Source organism: Protomyctophum parallelum (genome assembly GCF_964188405.1).
Source record: "Protomyctophum parallelum genome assembly, chromosome: 19".
NCBI classification, from domain to species: domain Eukaryota; kingdom Metazoa; phylum Chordata; class Actinopteri; order Myctophiformes; family Myctophidae; genus Protomyctophum; species Protomyctophum parallelum.
Window position 1 is genome coordinate 22,977,638 of NC_139717.1, and position 20,970 is coordinate 22,998,607.

The window sequence follows — 20,970 nt, forward strand, 5'->3', positions numbered from 1 at the left end:
TAAGCTTTTGCTATTTAGTCCAGTCGTTTTCATGTCCAGGAACCCCAAAGTGACACTCATTAGCTCGCGGACCCCCCATGTGAAAAGATAATGCCAAGTACCCCCATTTATTTTTCTTGTCAACTATAGTACAAACGAGGTCAACTAGTGGATTTACTAGTCGACTAGTTGAATAGTCGACTAGTTGCTTAAAGCCCTACAGCACCACGTCGGACAATGGTTGACAACGACAACAACAACAAAGTCTATTATATGGTCTTGTTAAGTAACCTACTGGTTGACATGGGTTGATAACACTCAAATCCACTCGGCTAGAGTCAGACAGACAGCATCACACAGTTTGACCTGACCTTCACTGTACGCACGCACGCAGTGCTCTCTGTTCTTTTAAGCCTCCAGTCACTTCAAAGCTGGCGATACGTCACTGTCATCAAACACTGTCTCTCACTCTGTGTGTGTGTGTGTGTGTGTGTGTGTGTGTGTGTGTGTGTGTGTGTGTGTGTGTGTGTGTGTGTGTGTGTGTGTGTGTGTGTGTGGGGGGGGGGGGGGGGGGGGGGGGGGGGTTGTGTGTGGGTGCGTCCGTGCACACGTGTGTGTGTGTGAGAGAGAGAGAAGCTAATCTTGCTTATACTACTAGGCCGTGTCAGTGTCATATTTGTTTTGCGCAGACCGGCTGACGGCAATGCCAACGATGAAAAAAAAAACCTGAGATATTTTTCAAATATGTCCATTTTTCAACTATTTATTTGTCTGAATTAATAATCGTAGAGCATCCGTCCGTCCAGGCTGTAGGATGTGTGCTACACAGAGCAGGCAGTTAGCAGAGCCATAGAGTATAAGACAGAGTTGCGACAACTCACGGGGGCCAGTCCAATAATGGCGGCTCTTCTACATACATACAGTACACTTCTATTGGCAAAGAGCATAAACGAACGGATGTCCTGGACCCGGTTGGCAGAATGCACTGGACTCATGCAGGCAACAGCCCAGCTTTAAGTTAAGTCATGTTAGTTCATGCTGAGGTCATTATTGTGCAGCCAACAGCAGAGGGGAAGTATAGGCATAGCAACACCTTCTAGGGTCTAGGGCGGCCATCGATGAGAACTTGCTTTCCTGTGTGTGTGTGTGTGTGTGTGTGTGTGTGTGTGTGTGTGTGTGTGTGTGTGTGTGTGTGTGTGTGTGTGTGTGTGTGTGTGTGTGTGTGTGTGTGTGTGTGTGTGTGGTGTGTGCGCGTGTGTTAGGTATAATTACGGTCGATAATTCATAGTTCTGCAATAAGAGGAATGACTCTTACACCATATACTGACAATCAATATAGTGACTCATATTCTCAATTCATCACCACCTCCCCTCCTTCCCTCTCCTCTTCTCTTCCCTTGACTTTGTATGTTCGTGAACGCCATCGGCTCTATGTGCGTCGACGTGCACATGTGTGTGTGTGTGTGTGTGCGACTGTGCACGCGTGCACATATGTGCGTGCATGTGTGCAGGGAAGTAGTGACTCTAAGAGGAAGTTTTACAGCCAGACTTAGCTTAACTTCCTCGGAACACAAAACCCGTCTATTGTCTTCAGACAGACAGCTGAGAGAGAGACAGAGAGACAGCTGAGAGGGAGAGACAGTGTAGGAGAGACAGATAAGACAGCTGAGAGGGAGAGACAGTGTAGGAGAGACAGACAGCTGAGAGGGAGAGACAGTGTAGGAGAGACATATAAGACAGCTGAGAGGGAGAGACGGTGTAGGAGAGACAGACAGCTGAGAGGGAGAGACAGTGTAGGAGAGACACAGAGTAAGACAGCTGAGAGGGAGACAGTGTAGGAGAGACAGACAGTAGGACAGCTGAGAGACAGACAGTGTAGGAGAGACAGACAGTAGGACAGCTGAGAGGGAGACAGTGTAGGAGAGACAGACGGTAGGACAGCTGAGAGAGGGAGACAGTGTAGGAGAGACAGACAGTAGGACAGCTGAGAGGGAGACAGTGTAGGAGAGACAGACTGTAGGATAGCTGAGAGGGAGACAGTGTAGGAGAGACAGACTGTAGGATAGCTGAGAGGGAGTCATGGTAGGACAGACAGACAGACAGACAGACAGACAGACAGACAGACAGACAGACAGACAGACAGTTTTCTTCAGGGGGGTGTGTGTGTGTGTGTGTGTGTGTGTGTGGGAGAATCGCAAGTTCAAACACCGGTTCTGTAAGTCACGTTGAGAAAGGCATCCACTGAATTTATCTCGATCTCATCTGGATAAATCGCAATTATCTGAGACAAAACCTTTTTTTTTTCCTAATCGTCATAATTGTTTCCATTTAGGAAAAGAATATTCATGCATTTTCAGATATAAGAAAGCAGTACAACATGTCACTTCGTGAAGCATTTGCGTTAAATGAACCCATTTAGGCCTGAAAAAAATCTTCTAAATCCTTTTAGTTTTCTGAATTACCTACAGTATGTTTCTGTATCAGTGGTGCTCAATATTTCATGTCAAGGACCACAAAAAGTATATGTAATAGGCTGCCGACCCCCTTCTGAAAAGAATGTTGTTCCAACTTCCAGGGATCCCTCAGAAGCAAAGATTTTAGTTAAAAACGTTCACTCTGAAAGAATATATATTCAAAGATTTGCGCCACATTTTCACGATGTTTAAAAAATAGCAGACCTACAAGTTCGAAGCGCGGCACTCGGTGCCGTGCTATGAGCTTGTAGATCTGCTATTTTTCATTAGTTAAAACATAAGATAATGCTTATGTGCCAGTTGTTTGTCATATCTGCCCCGCGTGATGACGTTTGATTACACAGCCCTAAATGGCAAACACAATGCCAAATCGTTAATTGCAATTATTTCTATGACAATTCATCGCATGGTTTATGTATTATTCACTTTGTGGCCAATCTGCTTTGTCATGATTTCATCTGCCCCATGTTTCATCTGGCTCAATGTTACTCTGCACTGGAACGTGGAACGGAGTACAGAGACCTCATGTAGTGCTCGTGTGTGTGTGTGTGTGTGTGTGTGTGTGTGTGTGTGTGTGTGTGTGTGTGTGTGTGTGTGTGTGTGTGTGTGTGTGTGTGTGTGTGTGTGTGTGTGTGTGTGTGTGTGTGTGTGTGTGTGTGTGTGTGTGTGTGTGTGTGTGTGTGTGTGTGTGTGTGTGTGTGTGTGTGTGTGTGTGTGTGTGTGCCCGTGCCCATAGTATATGGCATTCAAATATATACAGTACAAAGTTCACAAACCGACTGCCCGTAGTAAGTCCGTAGTAAGTCTGAAGTCCACTGTCCCCCAGCACACACACACACACACACACAGTTGTAGTTGGCTTCCTGCCAGAGAAGAGTCACATGTGAGGTGTGTGTTTGTGCGTGTGTGCGCGAGTGCACGTGCGGTCTGTGTGTGGTCCGCCTGTTGTTCCCTGGAACAACATATTTTCAGACTCGGGAAAGCTACTCCCTACTGTATATACGTTGTTGTACCTTTTCGTTTCATTTTAGGTGTTACTGCCTATCAATTAAATAGGATGTTTTTTTTTTTCTTAGTATCTGAAATAGCATTTTTGTGGGTCCTAGACATGAAACAGTTTGAGAACCCACTGATATAGAAACATAGGCTTTTCAGAAAACTCTCATGATTTAGAAGACACATTCTCTGTAGAATCTGGTGTCAGTTAGGACTGACACCAGTCCTAACTTAACTTGAGTAAAAAAAAAAGTGCGAGTACGTCTTCTTCCATAACTGGTCATTTTATTTACATAACCACAGTGTTGGTGTAATGAATGATGTCTTTGGTTGTTTTCCTAAATAACTGAAATGCGTCTGTGGTGAGTGCTAGTTGCTACAGTAAACTGCCGTTTTCACCCATTTAGGCCTGACGTAAAAATAAATAAAAATAAAGTCTTCTGAAAGAATATATATTCAAAGATTTGCACCACATTTTCACGATTTTTCAAAAATAGCAGACCTACAAGCTCATAGCGCGCCACTCGGTGGCGCGCTATGAGCTTGTAGATCTGCTATTCATCAATAGCTAAAGTATAACAGAATGCTTGAAACACCAAAAGGGGTTCCTGCCAAAAATGGGTTTTTAACAATGATAGCTACCAAGTGCGCGCACAGCCGCACACACACACACACACACACACACACACACACACACACACACACACACTATAGTTGCCTATTTTACTAGTTGTTTAACTGCCTATTATGTTTTAAAAAAACATTAGTATTATTATTTTTTATATAATATTTGTACATTTAAAAACTGTGTACATTGGTGACTATACACAAAAACGGATCTACAAGCTCATAGCGCGGCACTGAGTGCCGCGCTATGAGCTTGTAGGTCTGCTATTATTTTTTAATCGTGAAAATGTGGCGCAAATCTTTGAATATATATATTCTTTCAGAGCAAACATTTTTAAACTCAAATCTTTGCTTCTGAGGGGTTACTGAAATAACATATTTTCAGATGGGGGGTCGGCGGCCAATAACATATAACTTTTGGGGTCCTTGACATGTAATATTGAGCACCACTGATACGGAAACATAGGTATTTCAGAAAACCGTCCAAATTTTTGGCCTGGCAGTGATAATACAACTCTAAATGACTCTTCTTCCACACTCCATTTCCCAGAATCCCCTCGTCTGTCCACGGCCTCCGTCAGCAGCAATGAGCGCGCTCCGTCTGCCACGCCCCCACGGCCCCGCCCCGTGAGCCTCGTCTCCACCCTCTCTTCTGGCTCCGCCTCCTCTCGGGATGACAGCCTAGCCCCGCCCACCTCCTCCCACGTCAACTTGGAGCTCCGCCCTCCGGAGGGACACGCCCACACAGACACAGGTGAGACCATAACACGCCACGATGTGGACGATGACAACAAAATGATACGATGCCCTCTCTATTCACAGCAGCCATATTGGAAAGAAATTGGGCCTCTTCCTTACTATATACTAGTAACCTAGGGTCCTATAGGCTATAGACCGATTCAGAAACGGGTCTTATGGTCGCAGGCAACGTATTTCCTGTAGGCAGAGACGACATATCTGCGGTTTAAACCCGCACCTCTTCTTCTACAGTGAATGGAAAAGTGACTGATGTTGCCCTCCAAAAGGAGCTGCACTTTAGGAACACAAGGCTGCTGTACTTTATACCTCATACTAAGCATTTAAAGTATGGTATACAGTAGGCTACAGCAGCCTTGTGTTCATAAAACAGAAAGATTGGGTATTGGGTAAGACTGACGTTATGTATCTTTCAGGACCTTTCACTGCTTTGTCTCAACCATTACTCTACGACTCTGCTGCTTTTTGAGTGGTGCAACCACTCCAAGGAACAGCAATGTCAGTCACTATGGGACTATGTGACTATGCTACTATGGGACTATGTGTAGAGTACCAGTAGGAGCATAAGTGCTGCTGTTGTGCCAGAAACGGAGAGAGAGAGAGAGAGAGAGAGAGATAGGGGGGGGGGGGGAAATTGCAACAATCAGTTCACACCGGTATGATTTTTTTAATTTTATGTTGCTACTACTGTTGGAGCAGCCATAAACTACACAGGTTCATCTCGATGTTCTGGGCATCTTTGTAATGTTAGTGTTAGTAAAAAGCAGGTAAAAGAGTAACCTTTGAGCAGACTAACATCAGTCACTTTTCCATTCACTGTAGAAGAAGAGGTGTGGGTTTAAACCGCAGACATGTCGTCTCTGCCTACAGGAAATATGTTGCCTGCGACCATGAGACCCGTTTCTGAATCGGTCTATAGAGTCTGGAACTACACCTTTACTGAATGATTGATCAGATGCATTAATCCATGATGCGGACGGTGATTGATATTTTGCTGTGGCTCGTTGTGGAACTGCAGGTGAGACTGACCCTGGACCGGGAGGAGGAGGAGGAGGAGGGGGGAGTGGCCACTGCCGGGGGTGGGTCCACCAGCAGCGGACCAATCGGGAGCCGGTTGCCACGGCGACGGGTGGCAGCATGTCGCCCAGCCCTCAGCTGACGTACCTGGACCGCGTCGTCATGGAGATCATCGAGACGGAGCGCATGTACGTCAGAGACCTGAGGATGATCGTAGAGGTGAGACTATAATGATAATAATAACATGTACGTCAGAGACCTGAGGATGATCGTAGAGGTGAGACTATAATGATATTAATAACATGTACGTCAGAGACCTGAGGATGATCGTAGAGGTGAGACTATAATGATAATAATAACATGTACGTCAGAGACCTGAGGATGATCGTAGAGGTGAGACTATAATAATAATAATAACATGTACGTCAGAGACCTGAGGATGATCGTAGAGGTGAGACTATAATGATAATAATAACATGTACGTCAGAGACCTGAGGATGATCGTAGAGGTGAGACTATTATAATAATAATAACATGTACGTCAGAGACCTGAGGATGATCGTAGAGGTGAGACTATAATAATAATAATAACATGTACGTCAGAGACCTGAGGATGATCGTAGAGGTGAGACTATAATAATAATAATAACATGTACGTCAGAGACCTGAGGATGATCGTAGAGGTGAGACTATAATAATAATAACATGTACGTCAGAGACCTGAGGATGATCGTAGAGGTGAGACTATTATAATAATAATAACATGTACGTCAGAGACCTGAGGATGATCGTAGAGGTGAGACTATTATAATAATAATAACATGTACGTCAGAGACCTGAGGATGATCGTAGAGGTGAGACTATAATAATAATAATAACATGTACGTCAGAGACCTGAGGATGATCGTAGAGGTGAGACTATTATAATAATAATAACATGTACGTCAGAGACCTGAGGATGATCGTAGAGGTGAGACTATAATGATAATAATAACATGTACGTCAGAGACCTGAGGATGATCGTAGAGGTGAGACTATAATAATAATAATTAACACCCCGAACGCCCCGGGGGTATACAGGACCATTAAATCAGAGCGCCCAGCGACTTGCAGCTACGCAGCGCATTTCCAGGTGCACAAGGCACCATCTTGGATGCAGCTGAAGTAGTTAGATGTAGCCAAAAACACCCCACGAAGCGATCGACAACAACGAGAGACATGATTAATTCTAACGCGATTAGCGACGGGACCGCGATGGGCCGTCAAAAACATCATCTTTGGTTAGAATTGGACGAAATGACTTGGATCAAGAGCTATTCACGTTTTAAGATTTTCGACTAAAACTTTGGATGACGTCCCAACCGACTGTTGCCCAATAGGCGCTCCCAGAGCGACGCGCTCGGTTTTACTATCAATAAAGTTCTGTCCTGTGATTAATCTCCGTCCTGGGCGAAGAGCGTTACTATTTTATAGGACAGATTCAGATTCAGATACCTTTATTTGCCAAACACATAGGAATTTGCTTTGACATTGCGTGTGTGCATTTATTTTCCCTTTTTTCACATATAACAAAAATAACAACAACACAAATACAACACCGTGCAGGAAGTATAAATATAAAGTGCAGAGTTTATGGAACATAGTGCAACAAAAAAAAAGGTATCCGGTATGTGGGGTCAATTTGTGGAATGGTCTGGCTGTAGAACTCAAACAAAGCACCAACATTGTACAGTTTAAGAGGATGTATAAAAATGACATACTTAACTATTACAGAGTGGAGGATGAGGCACATTGATTGTCTCGGGATATACTTGCTTACTTAATTGTTATTCTTATATATGTACATATGTACGTGTATGTACGTGTGTATGTACGTGTGTATGTATGTATGTATTTGGTTAAAATGGTCAAAACAATAAGACATTTAAACGAATGTTCCCTTACAGGTCTGTAACTCTGTGAGATTGTACAAATAGAACCAAATGGACCCTTACAGGTCTGTAACTCTGTGAGAGTGTACACATATAACCAAATGGACCCTTAAAGGTCTGTAACGCTGAGAGTGTTCAAATAGAACCAAATGGACCCTTACAGGTCTGTAACTCTGAGAGTGTACAAATTGAACCAAATAGACCCTTACATGGTCTGTAACTCTGAGAGTGTACAAATGGAACCAAATGGACCATTGCATGTCTGTGACTCTGAAAGTGTACACATGGAACCAAATGGACCCTTATAGATAGTGTACAAACGGAACCCATTAGATCCCATCCCCCCTTATAGATGAGTTAATACCAGGTGTAAAGGTGGTCTATAATTAGCTCACTGTATGGTTAAGGTTAGAGAGACAACAGGAGATTATGTGATTACATGCAGCTTTTCACTGGAAACCACACTACACTGCACTTTTCAATGTCTGCGTCCACTTTCATATAGGTTCAGGTTCAGGTTAATTTCTTAGTTTGTCCCCGAGGGGCGATTTGTTGTACAGCAAAGCATCATAACAGGCAGACAACATAAATCACATAAAATACAGTAGAGACACATGGTACACATAAAACAATAAAACAGGAAGTCAGTTCAAGTTATCAGTGTTCTGTAGCATTGGAATTCATCATCACTTGCAATAACAGTTGTATATTAAATAATACAAGAAGCGACAAAGTTACCTCCTCCTCATATCAGCATTTAAGGCCTGGATAGATACAGGCACAAAGGACAATTTATATATGTTACTAGTGGCCCCCTGGGACCTTTAGGATAACTTATATCTGTTACTAGTGGCCCCCTGGGACCTTTAGGATAACTTATATCTGTTACTAGTGGCCCCTGGGACCTTTAGGATAACTTATATCTGTTACTAGTGGCCCCCTGGGACCTTTAGGATAACTTATATCTGTTACTAGTGGCCCCTGGGACCTTTAGGATAACTTATATCTGTTACTAGTGGCCCCTGGGACCTTTAGGATAACTTATATCTGTTACTAGTGGCCCCTGGGACCTTTAGGATAACTTATATATGTTACTAGTGGCCCCTGGGACCTTTAGGATAACTTATATCTGTTACTAGTGGCCCCTGGGACCTTTAGGATAATTTATATATGTTACTAGTGGCCCCTGGGACCTTTAGGATAACTTATATCTGTTACTAGTGGCCCCTGGGACCTTTAGGATAATTTATATCTGTTACTAGTGGCCCCTGGGACCTTTAGGATAACTTATATCTGTTACTAGTGGCCCCTGGGACCTTTAGGATAACTTATATCTGTTACTAGTGGCCCCTGGGACCTTTAGGATAACTTATATCTGTTACTAGTGGCCCCTGGGACCTTTAGGATAACTTATATCTGTTACTAGTGGCCCCTGGGACCTTTAGGATAACTTATATATATTACTAGTGGCCCCTGAGACCTTTAGGCGGAGGCCAGAAGGGAGCAGCCTGTATTCAGAGCTGAGGGGATGAGAGTTGTCCATTCGAATGCACTTGGCTTTCTTAAGTCTTTGGAATACTTGATCCAGGCTACTGAAATTTACTCTGGCTGTCTTTGATGCCGTTCTCACAATCCTACTGAGGTGTTTTTTGTCCTTTTAGGTTCAGGTTTCCATACCAACAAATTATGGAGAAGGAGATAACTGACTCAATGAAAGCACTGTAGAACAGTTTGTTGATCTTTTTCACACAGCATTTTGACATTTTGACAATTTCAGCTTGCTGTCAAATGTAGTGTAGGTGGTCAACTTGCTCACCATGGACAACACGTTGCCATAGCCCCCTTATATCCCCATATTTCATATTTTTGGGAATTATGTATATAATTATACTTTAATATTCATATGATGGTGTAACACAAATTACAGTTAACCAATGTCAATTTAAGCAAGTTTAAGACAAAAACAAAAAAGAACATTGCAAATAAAATCAACAAAATATACTATACAAAATGGATTAAATTGGATTAAAGATGTCAACATATGATTAAAGTTGTCAAATGATATTAGAAAGTACAAGAACATTTCCAAAGTGACGACTTTTAAGATATTTGTAGTAGATAATAAATACTTCAATCAAAGCTAAAAAAAAATACATTGGCCAATTTGGCTAATATTAGAGGCGGGAATTGTGAAAGTACCCAATCCGTCAAGTTCACATATACCCAATGAAGAAATACTCTGTTACAGCTTACACGTGATTGTGTAGTCAAAATTTCACTTGAGTAAAAGTATTATTATAGTAAAGATACTTACAGATGGTAAAGCACTCATTAAATAGCCTGTTTCACTCTATTTTCTATATTCTGTCGATGACCCTTTCTAATTAATCGAATAAAGTAGACGCAAAATAATGTTTATTTTGTATTGTTTGTTTGGGAATGGTTGTGTGGCGTGTGGCTGTGTGTGTGAGGCTAGAGTGTGTGCAACTCCTCACTCCTTTCACAACTTAACTTGTTGACACTTGTTCCGTGATGCAAGAGTGTGTGTGTGTGTGTGTGTGTGTGTGTGTGTGTGTGTGTGTGTGTGTGTGTGTGTGTGTGTGTGTGTGTGTGTGTGTGTGTGTGTGTGTGTGTGTGTGTGTGTGTGTGTGTGTGTGTGTGTGTGCGTGTGCGTGTGTGCGTGTGCGCGTGCGCGTGCGTGAGTGCGCGCGGACAGGACATAAACATTTGTTGTTTTTATGGTAAAATCATAACAATAAAATCCAAAGAGATTGGTATTACTATTAGAGAAAGATAGATGTTAGGGTTGGGACATTAGACATTCAGACAGAGCTTAGCTTTAGGGGTAGGAATTGGAGTTAAAGGTGATTTATACCACAGGTGCGTGCCAGTGAAAGATGGCAGATCTCCATTGGTGTGAGGAAATGTCAATGTCCTTACAAGTATAGTAATCCGAGCGTGTGCTTGCGTGCATGTGTGTGAGGAGGATGTTGGCTCAGTAAACAGCTGTCTGGTATATAGTTTGTTCAGATCTAGTACAAAAAAAAATTGTACTAGATCTGAATGTGAGAAGCAGCTGTGTGCCTCCCTCTGGTGGCACAATGAGACAACAGCAGCTCTAAATGACCTGCACACACATGCACACACACACACACACACACACACACACACACACACACACACACACACACACACACACACACACACACACACACACACACACACACACACACACACACACACACATCTGATGTGAGCTGTTTAACATACTAGACTGTGAGGTCTTTCTGACCCATTTTGAAGTTGATTATCTTTGCCCTGAAGCTACCTATCAGAAGGTTCTCCTTCCATAACTTTTCCTAAATATTCGATTGAAATCATTTATTTTCTTTATTCTTTTTCCTCTTTTTTTTTCCATCTGAAACATTTTCTAAATATGAATTTAGGCATACTTGTACCATCTCTGCCTATTCATTTTGGGTCAAACTGACTCCATGTCAACTCATAAAGCAGCACCGAGTAAGGATTTAACTAGACATTTGTAGAATCGGTTCCATCGGACTTACAGTATATGGGTTAGTAATTGGAATTTGAATCCTGAAAAGTGTATTTTTATTTTTTATATATATATATTATATAAACATTTCCCACTCAACATAGATAATAGCATGTATGTTTTACAGGGCCAGACTGGGCACGCAAATACATCTTGCCCAGCCTGCATGTCTGTCCAAACATGTAGGAAGCACATCGACAAACAAACTGAAGAATTCAGAGCAGGGAGGAGCAAAGTACATAGATCATAATGAATACATAACCTGCAATGAGTACTGCTCAACAGTTTATTTAATATATCTGCCTGTCTGCCTTGCAGGACTACCTGTCTCACATCATCGACCAGGCTGAGCTGACGATCCGACCGGAGCAGGTGTGTTCTCTGTTTGGGAACATTGAGGACATCTATGAGTTCAACAGGTAATTCTGGATGACCCCACCGTGACGTTTGTCATGTTACATCATTCACCCAAGCGGTGTCGATTTCCTAGACTTAAAACTAAGATGAAAAATGTTCACTGACGGAAACTAAATGAAGACAAAATTAAAACTAAGCTATGATGACTAAGACTAAATATATTGACAATTTCGTCAACAAATATAAACTAGACTAAAATGTTGGACAAGAGATCCAGTGTAAGTCCTTTTTCACTTGGTTGCATGCTGAAAATAGCCGATCTACAAGCTCACAACGCGACGCCTTGTTTTACAAGTGTAAAATCAGTCATTACGATGGCATCAAGGCCTGCCAAAATACAATTTAGTCGACTAAATCACCTGTAGATTCAGTAGACTAAAATCTCATGATATTTAGTCCACTAAAACTAGATTAACACTAAGACTTTCCAGGTGACTAAAATGTGACTAAAACTAAGTGAAAATGTTTCAAGAGACTATGACTAAAACAAAATTAGAACTTTGCTGCCAAAACAACACTGCATCACAATCAAGGGTCAGTGTAGCCAATAGTGTCTGAAGCCAGTAGGAAATCCTGACTTCCTGAATGTTCATATAATGGCCTGTTGTGGCGCTGTCATTGGGCCCAAAAAACCCCATAGCTCCATAGAGGTCCATGTATTTGGGCCCAACTTCACCTGGACTGTATTACCTTAATAAACATGGTCATGAATACTTTCTTCTTGCAGTCACTAGTTTAAAGTCTCATTTCTCATGTCATATTATTATTTTTCAAAGATTATGGTCCCATTTATTAAAAATAATGAATAAAGTTGAGTATGTTCTGAGGGGCGGGGCTAGCTATGATCAGGATCCACCCCCCGCTCAAGTCAAAATAAAAACCAACGAAGAAGAAGAAGGGGGGAAGTCCCACCTCGTTGTCTGGGCCAGCCAATGGCCAGCTGGGCCCAAACGGCCCAAAAACTAGAAAGATGGCGATTTACAATTCAAGGACTGACTGGCTTCATCTCAGACCCGGAGAACGATTTGTCCATATATTTTCTATCTATGATCACAATCTATACCCGAAAAAAAACAAAAAACATAAGCTGATGGAGCAGTGTTATTTTTGACAGGACATTTTGATTTCAGTTTTCGTCATAGCCTTGTTGAATAGCTTTAATTTAGTTTTATTCATATTTTTGTCACCTGTAATGTTTTAGTATTAGTCAAGTTTTAGTCGACAAAATATTTAGTCGACTGAGTTTTGGCAGGCCTTTATGCCGTCGAAATCGCTGATTTCACACTTGCTGAAATGCGCAGATCAGCTATTTTCAGCATGCAACCAAGTGTAAAATGACTTGTCGCTTTTACTTACTACTGGATCTCTTGTCCACTAAGTCCCTTCCTAACATTTTAGTCTCGTTTTTATTGGTTGACGAAATTGTCAATTTATTTAGTCTCAGTTTTAGTTGTCATAGCTTAGTTTTCATTTAGTTTCCATTTAGTTCTCGTCAGTGAGAAAAGGTATAGTCGACGAACATTTTTCTTGAAATAGTTTGAGCACCACTGATGTAGAAACATAGGTTTTTTCAGAAAACTGTCATGATTTAGAAGAATCGTCTTCAGTTCTAAATTGGAAAACAATCGAGACAAGAGGCGAAATAAATCTAATCGACCACGCAGGTACAAACATGTCGGTCTAAAAGTGTACCTGGCAACCATGAGTGCTGTCCGGGTGAACAACATTACGCTTTGAAAGTGACGGTAGCCTACACACATTAACAACTCATTCTAGGTCAAATACTTATTTGACTTATTTTAACAAATAGCCATCCAGGCGTTTTCTTTTTTTTTCTTCTTTTTTTTAATCTTTCTAAAAACAAAGTTAGCCTGTGCTGAACTACTGCCACTGTCATTTACTATGTATGAGTTAACATGCTAATAAATATAAGCATGAGTTCAGATGGGTAGAGGGATGGAGGGACGGAAGGGGGTCAGAGTTCAGTGTCCTTGGGGGGGGGGGGGGGGGGGGGTCAGAGTTCAGCAGCGAGACAGCAACAGGAAAGAAGCTGTTCCTGAGCCTTACAGTCATATTCATAATATAAAGCCATTAAACACTACCATTTAGGCAAATATTTGTGTCATCTTCATTTAATTTTAGAGGGTCAATAAAAAAAAAATACTGGTTCTGTTCAGAATCTATTGTCGTCTCTCCCGTCTTTCCACAATATAATGGAAAATAATGCTCAATAGTGGGCTCGATAAGAACCCAGCTTGATAAGCCTGATCGACAAGGTGCTCGTTATCAATAAAAAATCACACCTGTGTGAACCGAGTGTTGCAATTCCCCCCTCTCTCTCTCTCTCTCTCTCTCTCTCTCTCTCTATCTCTCTCCCTCTCTCTCTCTCTCTCTCTCTCAGCACTACCCCTCTCTCTGTTTCTGGCACCCCCTACTGGTATTAATAAATGCACGCACGCAGCATTACCCCGTGTTCCAATTTCACGCATGCGCACACCACTCGTGCTCTTGACTGATACACACGGACATTCCTGGTTGTAGGAGTGGTTGCACCACTAAAAAAAAGTATCCCCATCTATGACATGAAAAGGGTTTTCAACCCTTTTCATATCAAGGTCCATCATTTATTTGGCATTTGAGCCACGGACCACCATTTGATGACATTTAGCCTCATGTTGCGTTCACACGAGGCATATTGTCGCTGTGTCTATCTGCACCTCACACGGTCGTTGACGCCATGAAGCGCGCGTCCTGTACCAATGTGCATCTGGAAGTTGAACAATGAAAACAGAACTCGGGCAACTCGCGGACGGGAGGGAAAGTGTGACCAGATTTGACTGAGAAGCCTGCCATTGTGCGACCTCCAGCTTTTCACCAGAGGAGAAAAACTGAATTTATTTATGTTATCCAAAATGATCTAATAATAGCACAGGCAGACTCTACACATACTAGAGCATTTCTCAAATAAATGTCAGAGCTGAAATCCACATGTAAATATGAAATAAATGTTATAACATATAGCTAGGTGCCCTTCAATGTCCACAGAACTCAAATTGCTGCTTCTCTGCAAGACATTACTCTATAAGCCGTATCTCCAAAACTAATATGTCAAATTGAAGCTATGATTCCCTGCTTTCATATGACATGAAAAATGAAAATTCAAAAAAATCCAATGGCAGCCCCTCAGTCAAATTTAGCCACACGTGTTCTACCGTCAATTAGCTTTTCATTAAAGTTGTAGTGAAAAAAATACGTTTTTCACACTTTTAGACCATATCATCATATGGGCATGCCTGACGATGGATGCCAAAAGAAATGACAAATTCTCATTTGTGTGTTTTTATATCAAACGTCCATAAAACATTTCTTTTAAATTTATACTTCCTGAAAGCGTGCTGCGTGATGTGTCAAGGCCCATATCAATAAAAGCCAATACAAATGAAGCTCACCAGTTTGATTTGATTTGTATCTGCGCGTCCGTCGAAACACATGCTACTGATTACAGGAATCCTCCGTTTTTAATCCAATTCAAGATGACATCCAGACAGTGGATGTCAACCTAATCCTAAACCTCGTTTTCAACCTAATCATCACGCTAAAATATGTATATAGGTTGTGTACAGGTTAGAAAAATGTCCCCTGGCTTTTTCTCTCTCCGTGACTTTGTATACAAACCACTGTGCATGAGACGGACCTATAGGACCCATAGCCTGGAGGGATGCGACGCTCTGATTGGTTCAGAAACTTCAGAGCCAGCGTTTCAAGCTGAAACTTCAAAATAAAATGCCCACCATTTCCGTTTCACTACACCTTTAATTCATTATTCCTTAACTGCCTGCGTTTTTCAGTGAAACCCATATTTTGAAGGTTCCACTGTAGACCAAAAAAATTGATGTGGGGGAAACGATTTGTCCCGGAATAGGGACACCAGGGTTGAAGGGGTTAAAACTGTGTGTGTGTGTGTGTGTGTGTGTGTGTGTGTGTGTGTGTGTGTGTGTGTGTGTGTGTGTGTGTGTGTGTGTGTGTGTGTGTGTGTGTGTGTGTGTGTGTGTGTGTGTGTGTGTGTGTGTGTGTGTGTGTGTGTGTGTGTGTGTGTGTGTGTCTACAGCTCAGGGACGGTAAGTGTGACAGTGTGACACTCACTGTGTGTTGCTGTGCACACATTGCATGGAAACTCACAAGGACTGTGTGTGTGTGTGTGTGTGGTTTGGTGTGGGCATCTTGCCATGAGGTGTGATTTTAAACTCTTGTTAAGTTTAACTGTCAAACACTGTAAAAACATTTTTAATTAATGAATTGCATCATTTTTATAGCGCTTTTCCAAGTGCTCAAAGCGCTTTACAACAGTTCATTAATTCATACATTGGGAGGTGAAGCGGCGAACAGTCGACGCCAGCGTCCTCGCTTCCCACATTCACACACCAATGGTGTGGCGAGCTCACATCGACCGACTCACTGGAGGCAATGTAGGGTTCAGTGTCTTGCCCAAGGACACATCGACATGTGGACAGGAGGAGGAGCAGGGATTCGAACCGCCGACCCACGGATCATTGGACGACCTGCTCTACCTACGAGTGGAGGAGCCGAGTGGGCTCTCCGAGACCGCATAGAGCGAGTGTACATCAGGTGCAGGCTCGGTGGGGTGTTTTGTCTCCTCGCAGCGGATTTCCGCATCACGTGTACATGTTTTTTTCCTTATCCAGTGACATAAGTCCGCCTCCTCCACATGTGACACAGAAAACACTGCTTGAAACCTGATGCGCTATGCGCACCCCCCCCCATCCACTAGCTGCCGGCCGGCTGACTGGCTGAAGTCGCTGACCCAACGGCCAACATGCACGCACTGTGCGTGCGTGCACACACTAAAAAGCTTTGCTGTTTGTTGAAGAGACACATTTTCGCTGAATGAATAGAGCTTCAGAATGATAAAGTAGCCTATCTAGCCTACATATGTTAAAGTGAAAGGACCACAACAAGCCACTGGCTTTATTGCGTTGTGTGATATAAGCATAATAAAAGTAGGATATATAAATTAGGCCGGCTATATTGTGCGCACTTCAAAACCTATAGTTAATTTATCTCTGTGCATGCCTGAATGCACAGACTGCTATGAATGACGGTGACAAAAATGTATTTATTTATATGTGGACTGAACTGAATATGTAAGTCAGAGAGACTATACCTAATTCCTGTTATAGTGTCCGTTATTTGCAAAGACCGCGGAGGAGGACTGACTGTCGGAGGAGGGGGGTGATTTATACGTGTGCGCATCCTGGCGCTTATTCACTATTTCAGGAATAAATTGCCTTGCCTTGCACATGTTACCAATACATACACATTGGCCTCGGACCCTCGGTTACATGCACAAAATGATGAATTGTCTATTCTGTAGACTGCACGGCTCTGTTCGGAGTTCCAGTGATCCAGCTGTGTGACACTATTGTTCCACCACTTTTGCTTTGGCAATGTTAACGTATGTTTTCCCATGCCAATAAAGCCATTTTAATTGAATTGAATTGATACACATCATTAGTGATCGCGGAATGTGCCGTCGCTTTGAAATGACAGCGTAGTACATTCCGATTCTAGAGGAAAATTCGACCACCACTCTGTCCTCGCATCGAATCCTCTCCTCCTCGCTGGGGGCAGAGCCGAGGAGCGAGTGGAGGACGCGAGGAGAGTGAGCGAGTGTGAAAGTTGCGGTATTGGGATTTAGCTATCGCTCACTCACACTCGATCACTCCAGCATGGCAAATTATGGTGAAATTGGTGACCTGATGAAATAATATGTGACCATCTTGTGGACTTATATGGAGGTCTTTAAAGACGTGGCCTAAATACAGCTAGGTTGAACTCGGCTAATGAACAAACTGCAACGATTCACATTTGGACACTGACATTATGTAATTGTCTACATGGTTGTCACATATTTCAGCAGGTCGCCAATGTCACCGTAACACCACCATGGTAAATGGTACATTTACATAGCGCCTTTATCCTAGGCACTTTACATAGATTGTGCATTACATTCACCCATTCACACACACATTCATACACCGATGTCACCGATATATATATATATATATACAGTATAATATTTGGAATGTTATTGTCTAAAATGCTATGCAGGTCAAAAGGTTGAACGTGGTTGCCCTTCAATGTTAACTGTGGTGTCAAACAGTGAAATAGACCAGGGCCCTATACTATGTATCTATACCTGTCCCTCTGGCCTATTGGCTGGGTGTTTCCTCTGTTCCTGTTGGCTGTGTGTTCCTCTGGCCTCTGACTGCAGGCTGCATGTGCTTCCTCTGTTCCTATATTGGCTGTGTGTTGCAGTGAGCTGCTCCAGTCATTGGATCTGTGTGACAACGACCCAGTGGCCGTGGCCCGCTGTTTCGTCATGAAGGTCAGACCAGGAGAATGACATCATTATGCTATATTCATATGTTCATAGTGTTTCTATAGGCCAGGGGTTCTCAACGTTTTTGGCCGGGGACCCCCAGAAATGCTTTGGCAATGTCTCAGGACCCCCGCCCCGCCGCCCAATATATATATTGACTGCTACAATAACCTTAATAATAGAGACAATACACCATAAATAAATACTGAAACCAGATGTAATCATTAGGGAAGGTGTATGCATGTACTATGTGTACTATATGTATATTCATTCATCATTTCCACTTTCCAGCCATGCAGTTGCATGTTTTTTTTTAAATATAATTTGGGGACCCCCCCAAAATAATTTGGCGATCCCCTGGGGGTCCCGGGACCCCACTTTGGGAGCCACTGGTTTAGACCATCAGACTGACATTATTCTATACATTCATGTTTTCTATTGTATGATTATTATTTTTTTAAATATTTTTTTGCGGCTTACGCCTTTTATTGATTTTTGAAGGGACAGACAGTAGGCTGACAGGAAACGGGAGAGAGATGGGGGATGACATGCAGTAAAGGCCGTGTCGGGTCCGGGAGTCGAACCTGCGGCACACTGCGACTGGATTACCAGTCCGGTGCCCAGACCGTTACGCTACGGCCTGGGCCTTTATTGTATGATTAACAAAAATGACTTGCTCGCTGCATGGAGGAAAACAATGAAGGAAGACTCCTTAGACTGAGACAAATTTATTTTATTTTTAGATGCTCATAATAAAGTGCTCTGTGCTCATCATCATAGTGAGTTAAAATGAGCAAATTATGCTAATGTTCACTATGTATGAACTGAAGTGCATTGGGGGTCCCATCATGTAGTTCAAATATGATTTGAAATATGATTTGACGATGGCGAGGGCCAATATATTTCCACACTCACTCCAGAGGGGCCACAGTGCATATTACTGTCGTAGGTAGCAAAAACAGCCAATCTACAAGCTCGATCTACAAGCCGATCTACAAGCTCAAAGCGCGTCGCAGATGCGACGCGTTTCGAGCTTGAAGATCAGCTATTTTTTTTGCTATATTTGAATTGAAAACCTGAATAATAATTTTGCTATTTTTGAATTGGAATCCTGAAAAGTAACCTTTTGAATTTCAAATGCATTTAGTTATAGTTATGTTAACTGTATGAACCGTTAACATAACTACATTGGACACAAAAAAGACAATAACATTTTGATAACATGCTATTAACATGCTGTGCCGCATTAAGTGAAGGTGGTGGGCCGCCCCCTGATCTATCATGTAGCATTGATAGTGAGGACCAGGTTATAATCAGAAGAGAACAGCACAATGATGTACTTCTAGTCATTTTTACTAGTTGCCTAGTGTAATAGTCGACTAGTAAACTAGTTGTTTATTATTAAAAAATATATATATATATATATTTTTTTTTTTGTTTGTTTTGGAAATAAATATTTGTACATTTTAAACAGTGTACATTGGTGACTATAACTATAATCTACCTGATCTTGAGGCCTACAAAATCAAGAGAAAAAAAACTAGTCAACTAGTACCAACAAGGTCGACTAGTGGATTTACTAGTCGACTAGTTCAGGAGTTCTCAACATGTGGGTCGCGACCCCTCGGGGGGTCGCCACATTATTTTGGGGCGGTCCCAAAATAGTTTTTTGCAACTGAATGGCTGGGAAATGGAAATTAAGAGTTTACATATAGAGCACCGGAGTATTTTTCAAACACAGTTCTTATATGAAGCGATCTAAAATACCTAAATGTCTAAAATGGGGATTTCAATGCAACTAAAAAAATCACACCTGTGTGAACCGAGTGGTGCAACCGAGTGGTGCAACTCCCCTCTCTCTCCCCCCCCCCCCCCTCCTCTCTCTCTCTCTCTCTCTCTCTCTCTCTCTCTCTGCTTTATTATGGATATCAATGAACCTAGACAGTCAGCAGTTGGATTTGCGTCCAGCAGGTGGCAGCCATGTCACATACTTCTGTCGTTTCAATTTCACGCATGCGCACACCACTCGTGCTCTTGACGGATACATGATACGGACATTCCTGGTTGTAGGAGTGGTTGCACCACTCAAAAATACATGAACTTGTGTACTGGCACCCTCTACTGAAAGTGACGTCAGACTTCGGTGCTCTCTATAGTACATACATACCCCAGCCCTAATGATTAGATCTGGTTTCAGTATTTATTTATGGTGTATTGTCTCTATTATTAAGGTTATTTGTAGCAGTCAATTTATATTGTGGGGGCGGGGGCCGAGACACACTGCCAAAGCATCTCCGGGGGTCCCCGGCCAAAAACGTTGAGAACCCCTGGACTAGTTGAATAATCGACTAACTCTGTGTGAACTCTGTGTCTCTGCTTGTAGACGGAGGACTTTGACATCTACACGCAGTACTGCACCAACTACCCTAAGTAAGTATACTACTGACACCAGTGTTTATTTCCTTGACTAAATCTAAGACGAGAAATGTCCGTCGACTACCTTTTTTTCACTGACGAAAACTGAATGTAAACTCAATGAAAACTGAGCTATGATGACAAAATATATTGACAATTCCATCAGCAAATAAAAACTAGACTACAATGTTAGGAAGGGACTAGTGGACAAGAGATCCAGTATAAGTCATTGTACACTTGGTTGCGTGCTGAAAATAGCAGATCTACAAGCTCGCTTGTAGATCTGCTATTTTGTGTAAAATCATAAGTGTAAAATCAGCCATCACGACGGCATCAAGGCCCGCCAAACGTTTTAGTCGACTAAACCAACTGTAGATTTAGTCCACTAAAATCGTATGACAT

At 42.3% G+C, this 20,970-nt stretch overlaps 1 protein-coding gene across 1 annotated transcript in view; it reads left to right on the forward strand.

The window, feature by feature from the left end:
- Positions 1–20,970, forward strand: part of LOC310876360 (pleckstrin homology domain-containing family G member 3) — a 92,932-nt gene that overhangs the window by 37,392 nt on the left and 34,570 nt on the right. The window contains exons 3-7 of the mRNA XM_083789887.1: positions 4,627–4,830; positions 5,851–6,068; positions 11,655–11,755; positions 18,090–18,159; positions 20,537–20,583. Of these exons, the coding sequence (XP_083646013.1) occupies positions 4,627–4,830; positions 5,851–6,068; positions 11,655–11,755; positions 18,090–18,159; positions 20,537–20,583 (640 nt within the window). The remainder of the gene's footprint in view (positions 1–4,626; positions 4,831–5,850; positions 6,069–11,654; positions 11,756–18,089; positions 18,160–20,536; positions 20,584–20,970) is intronic.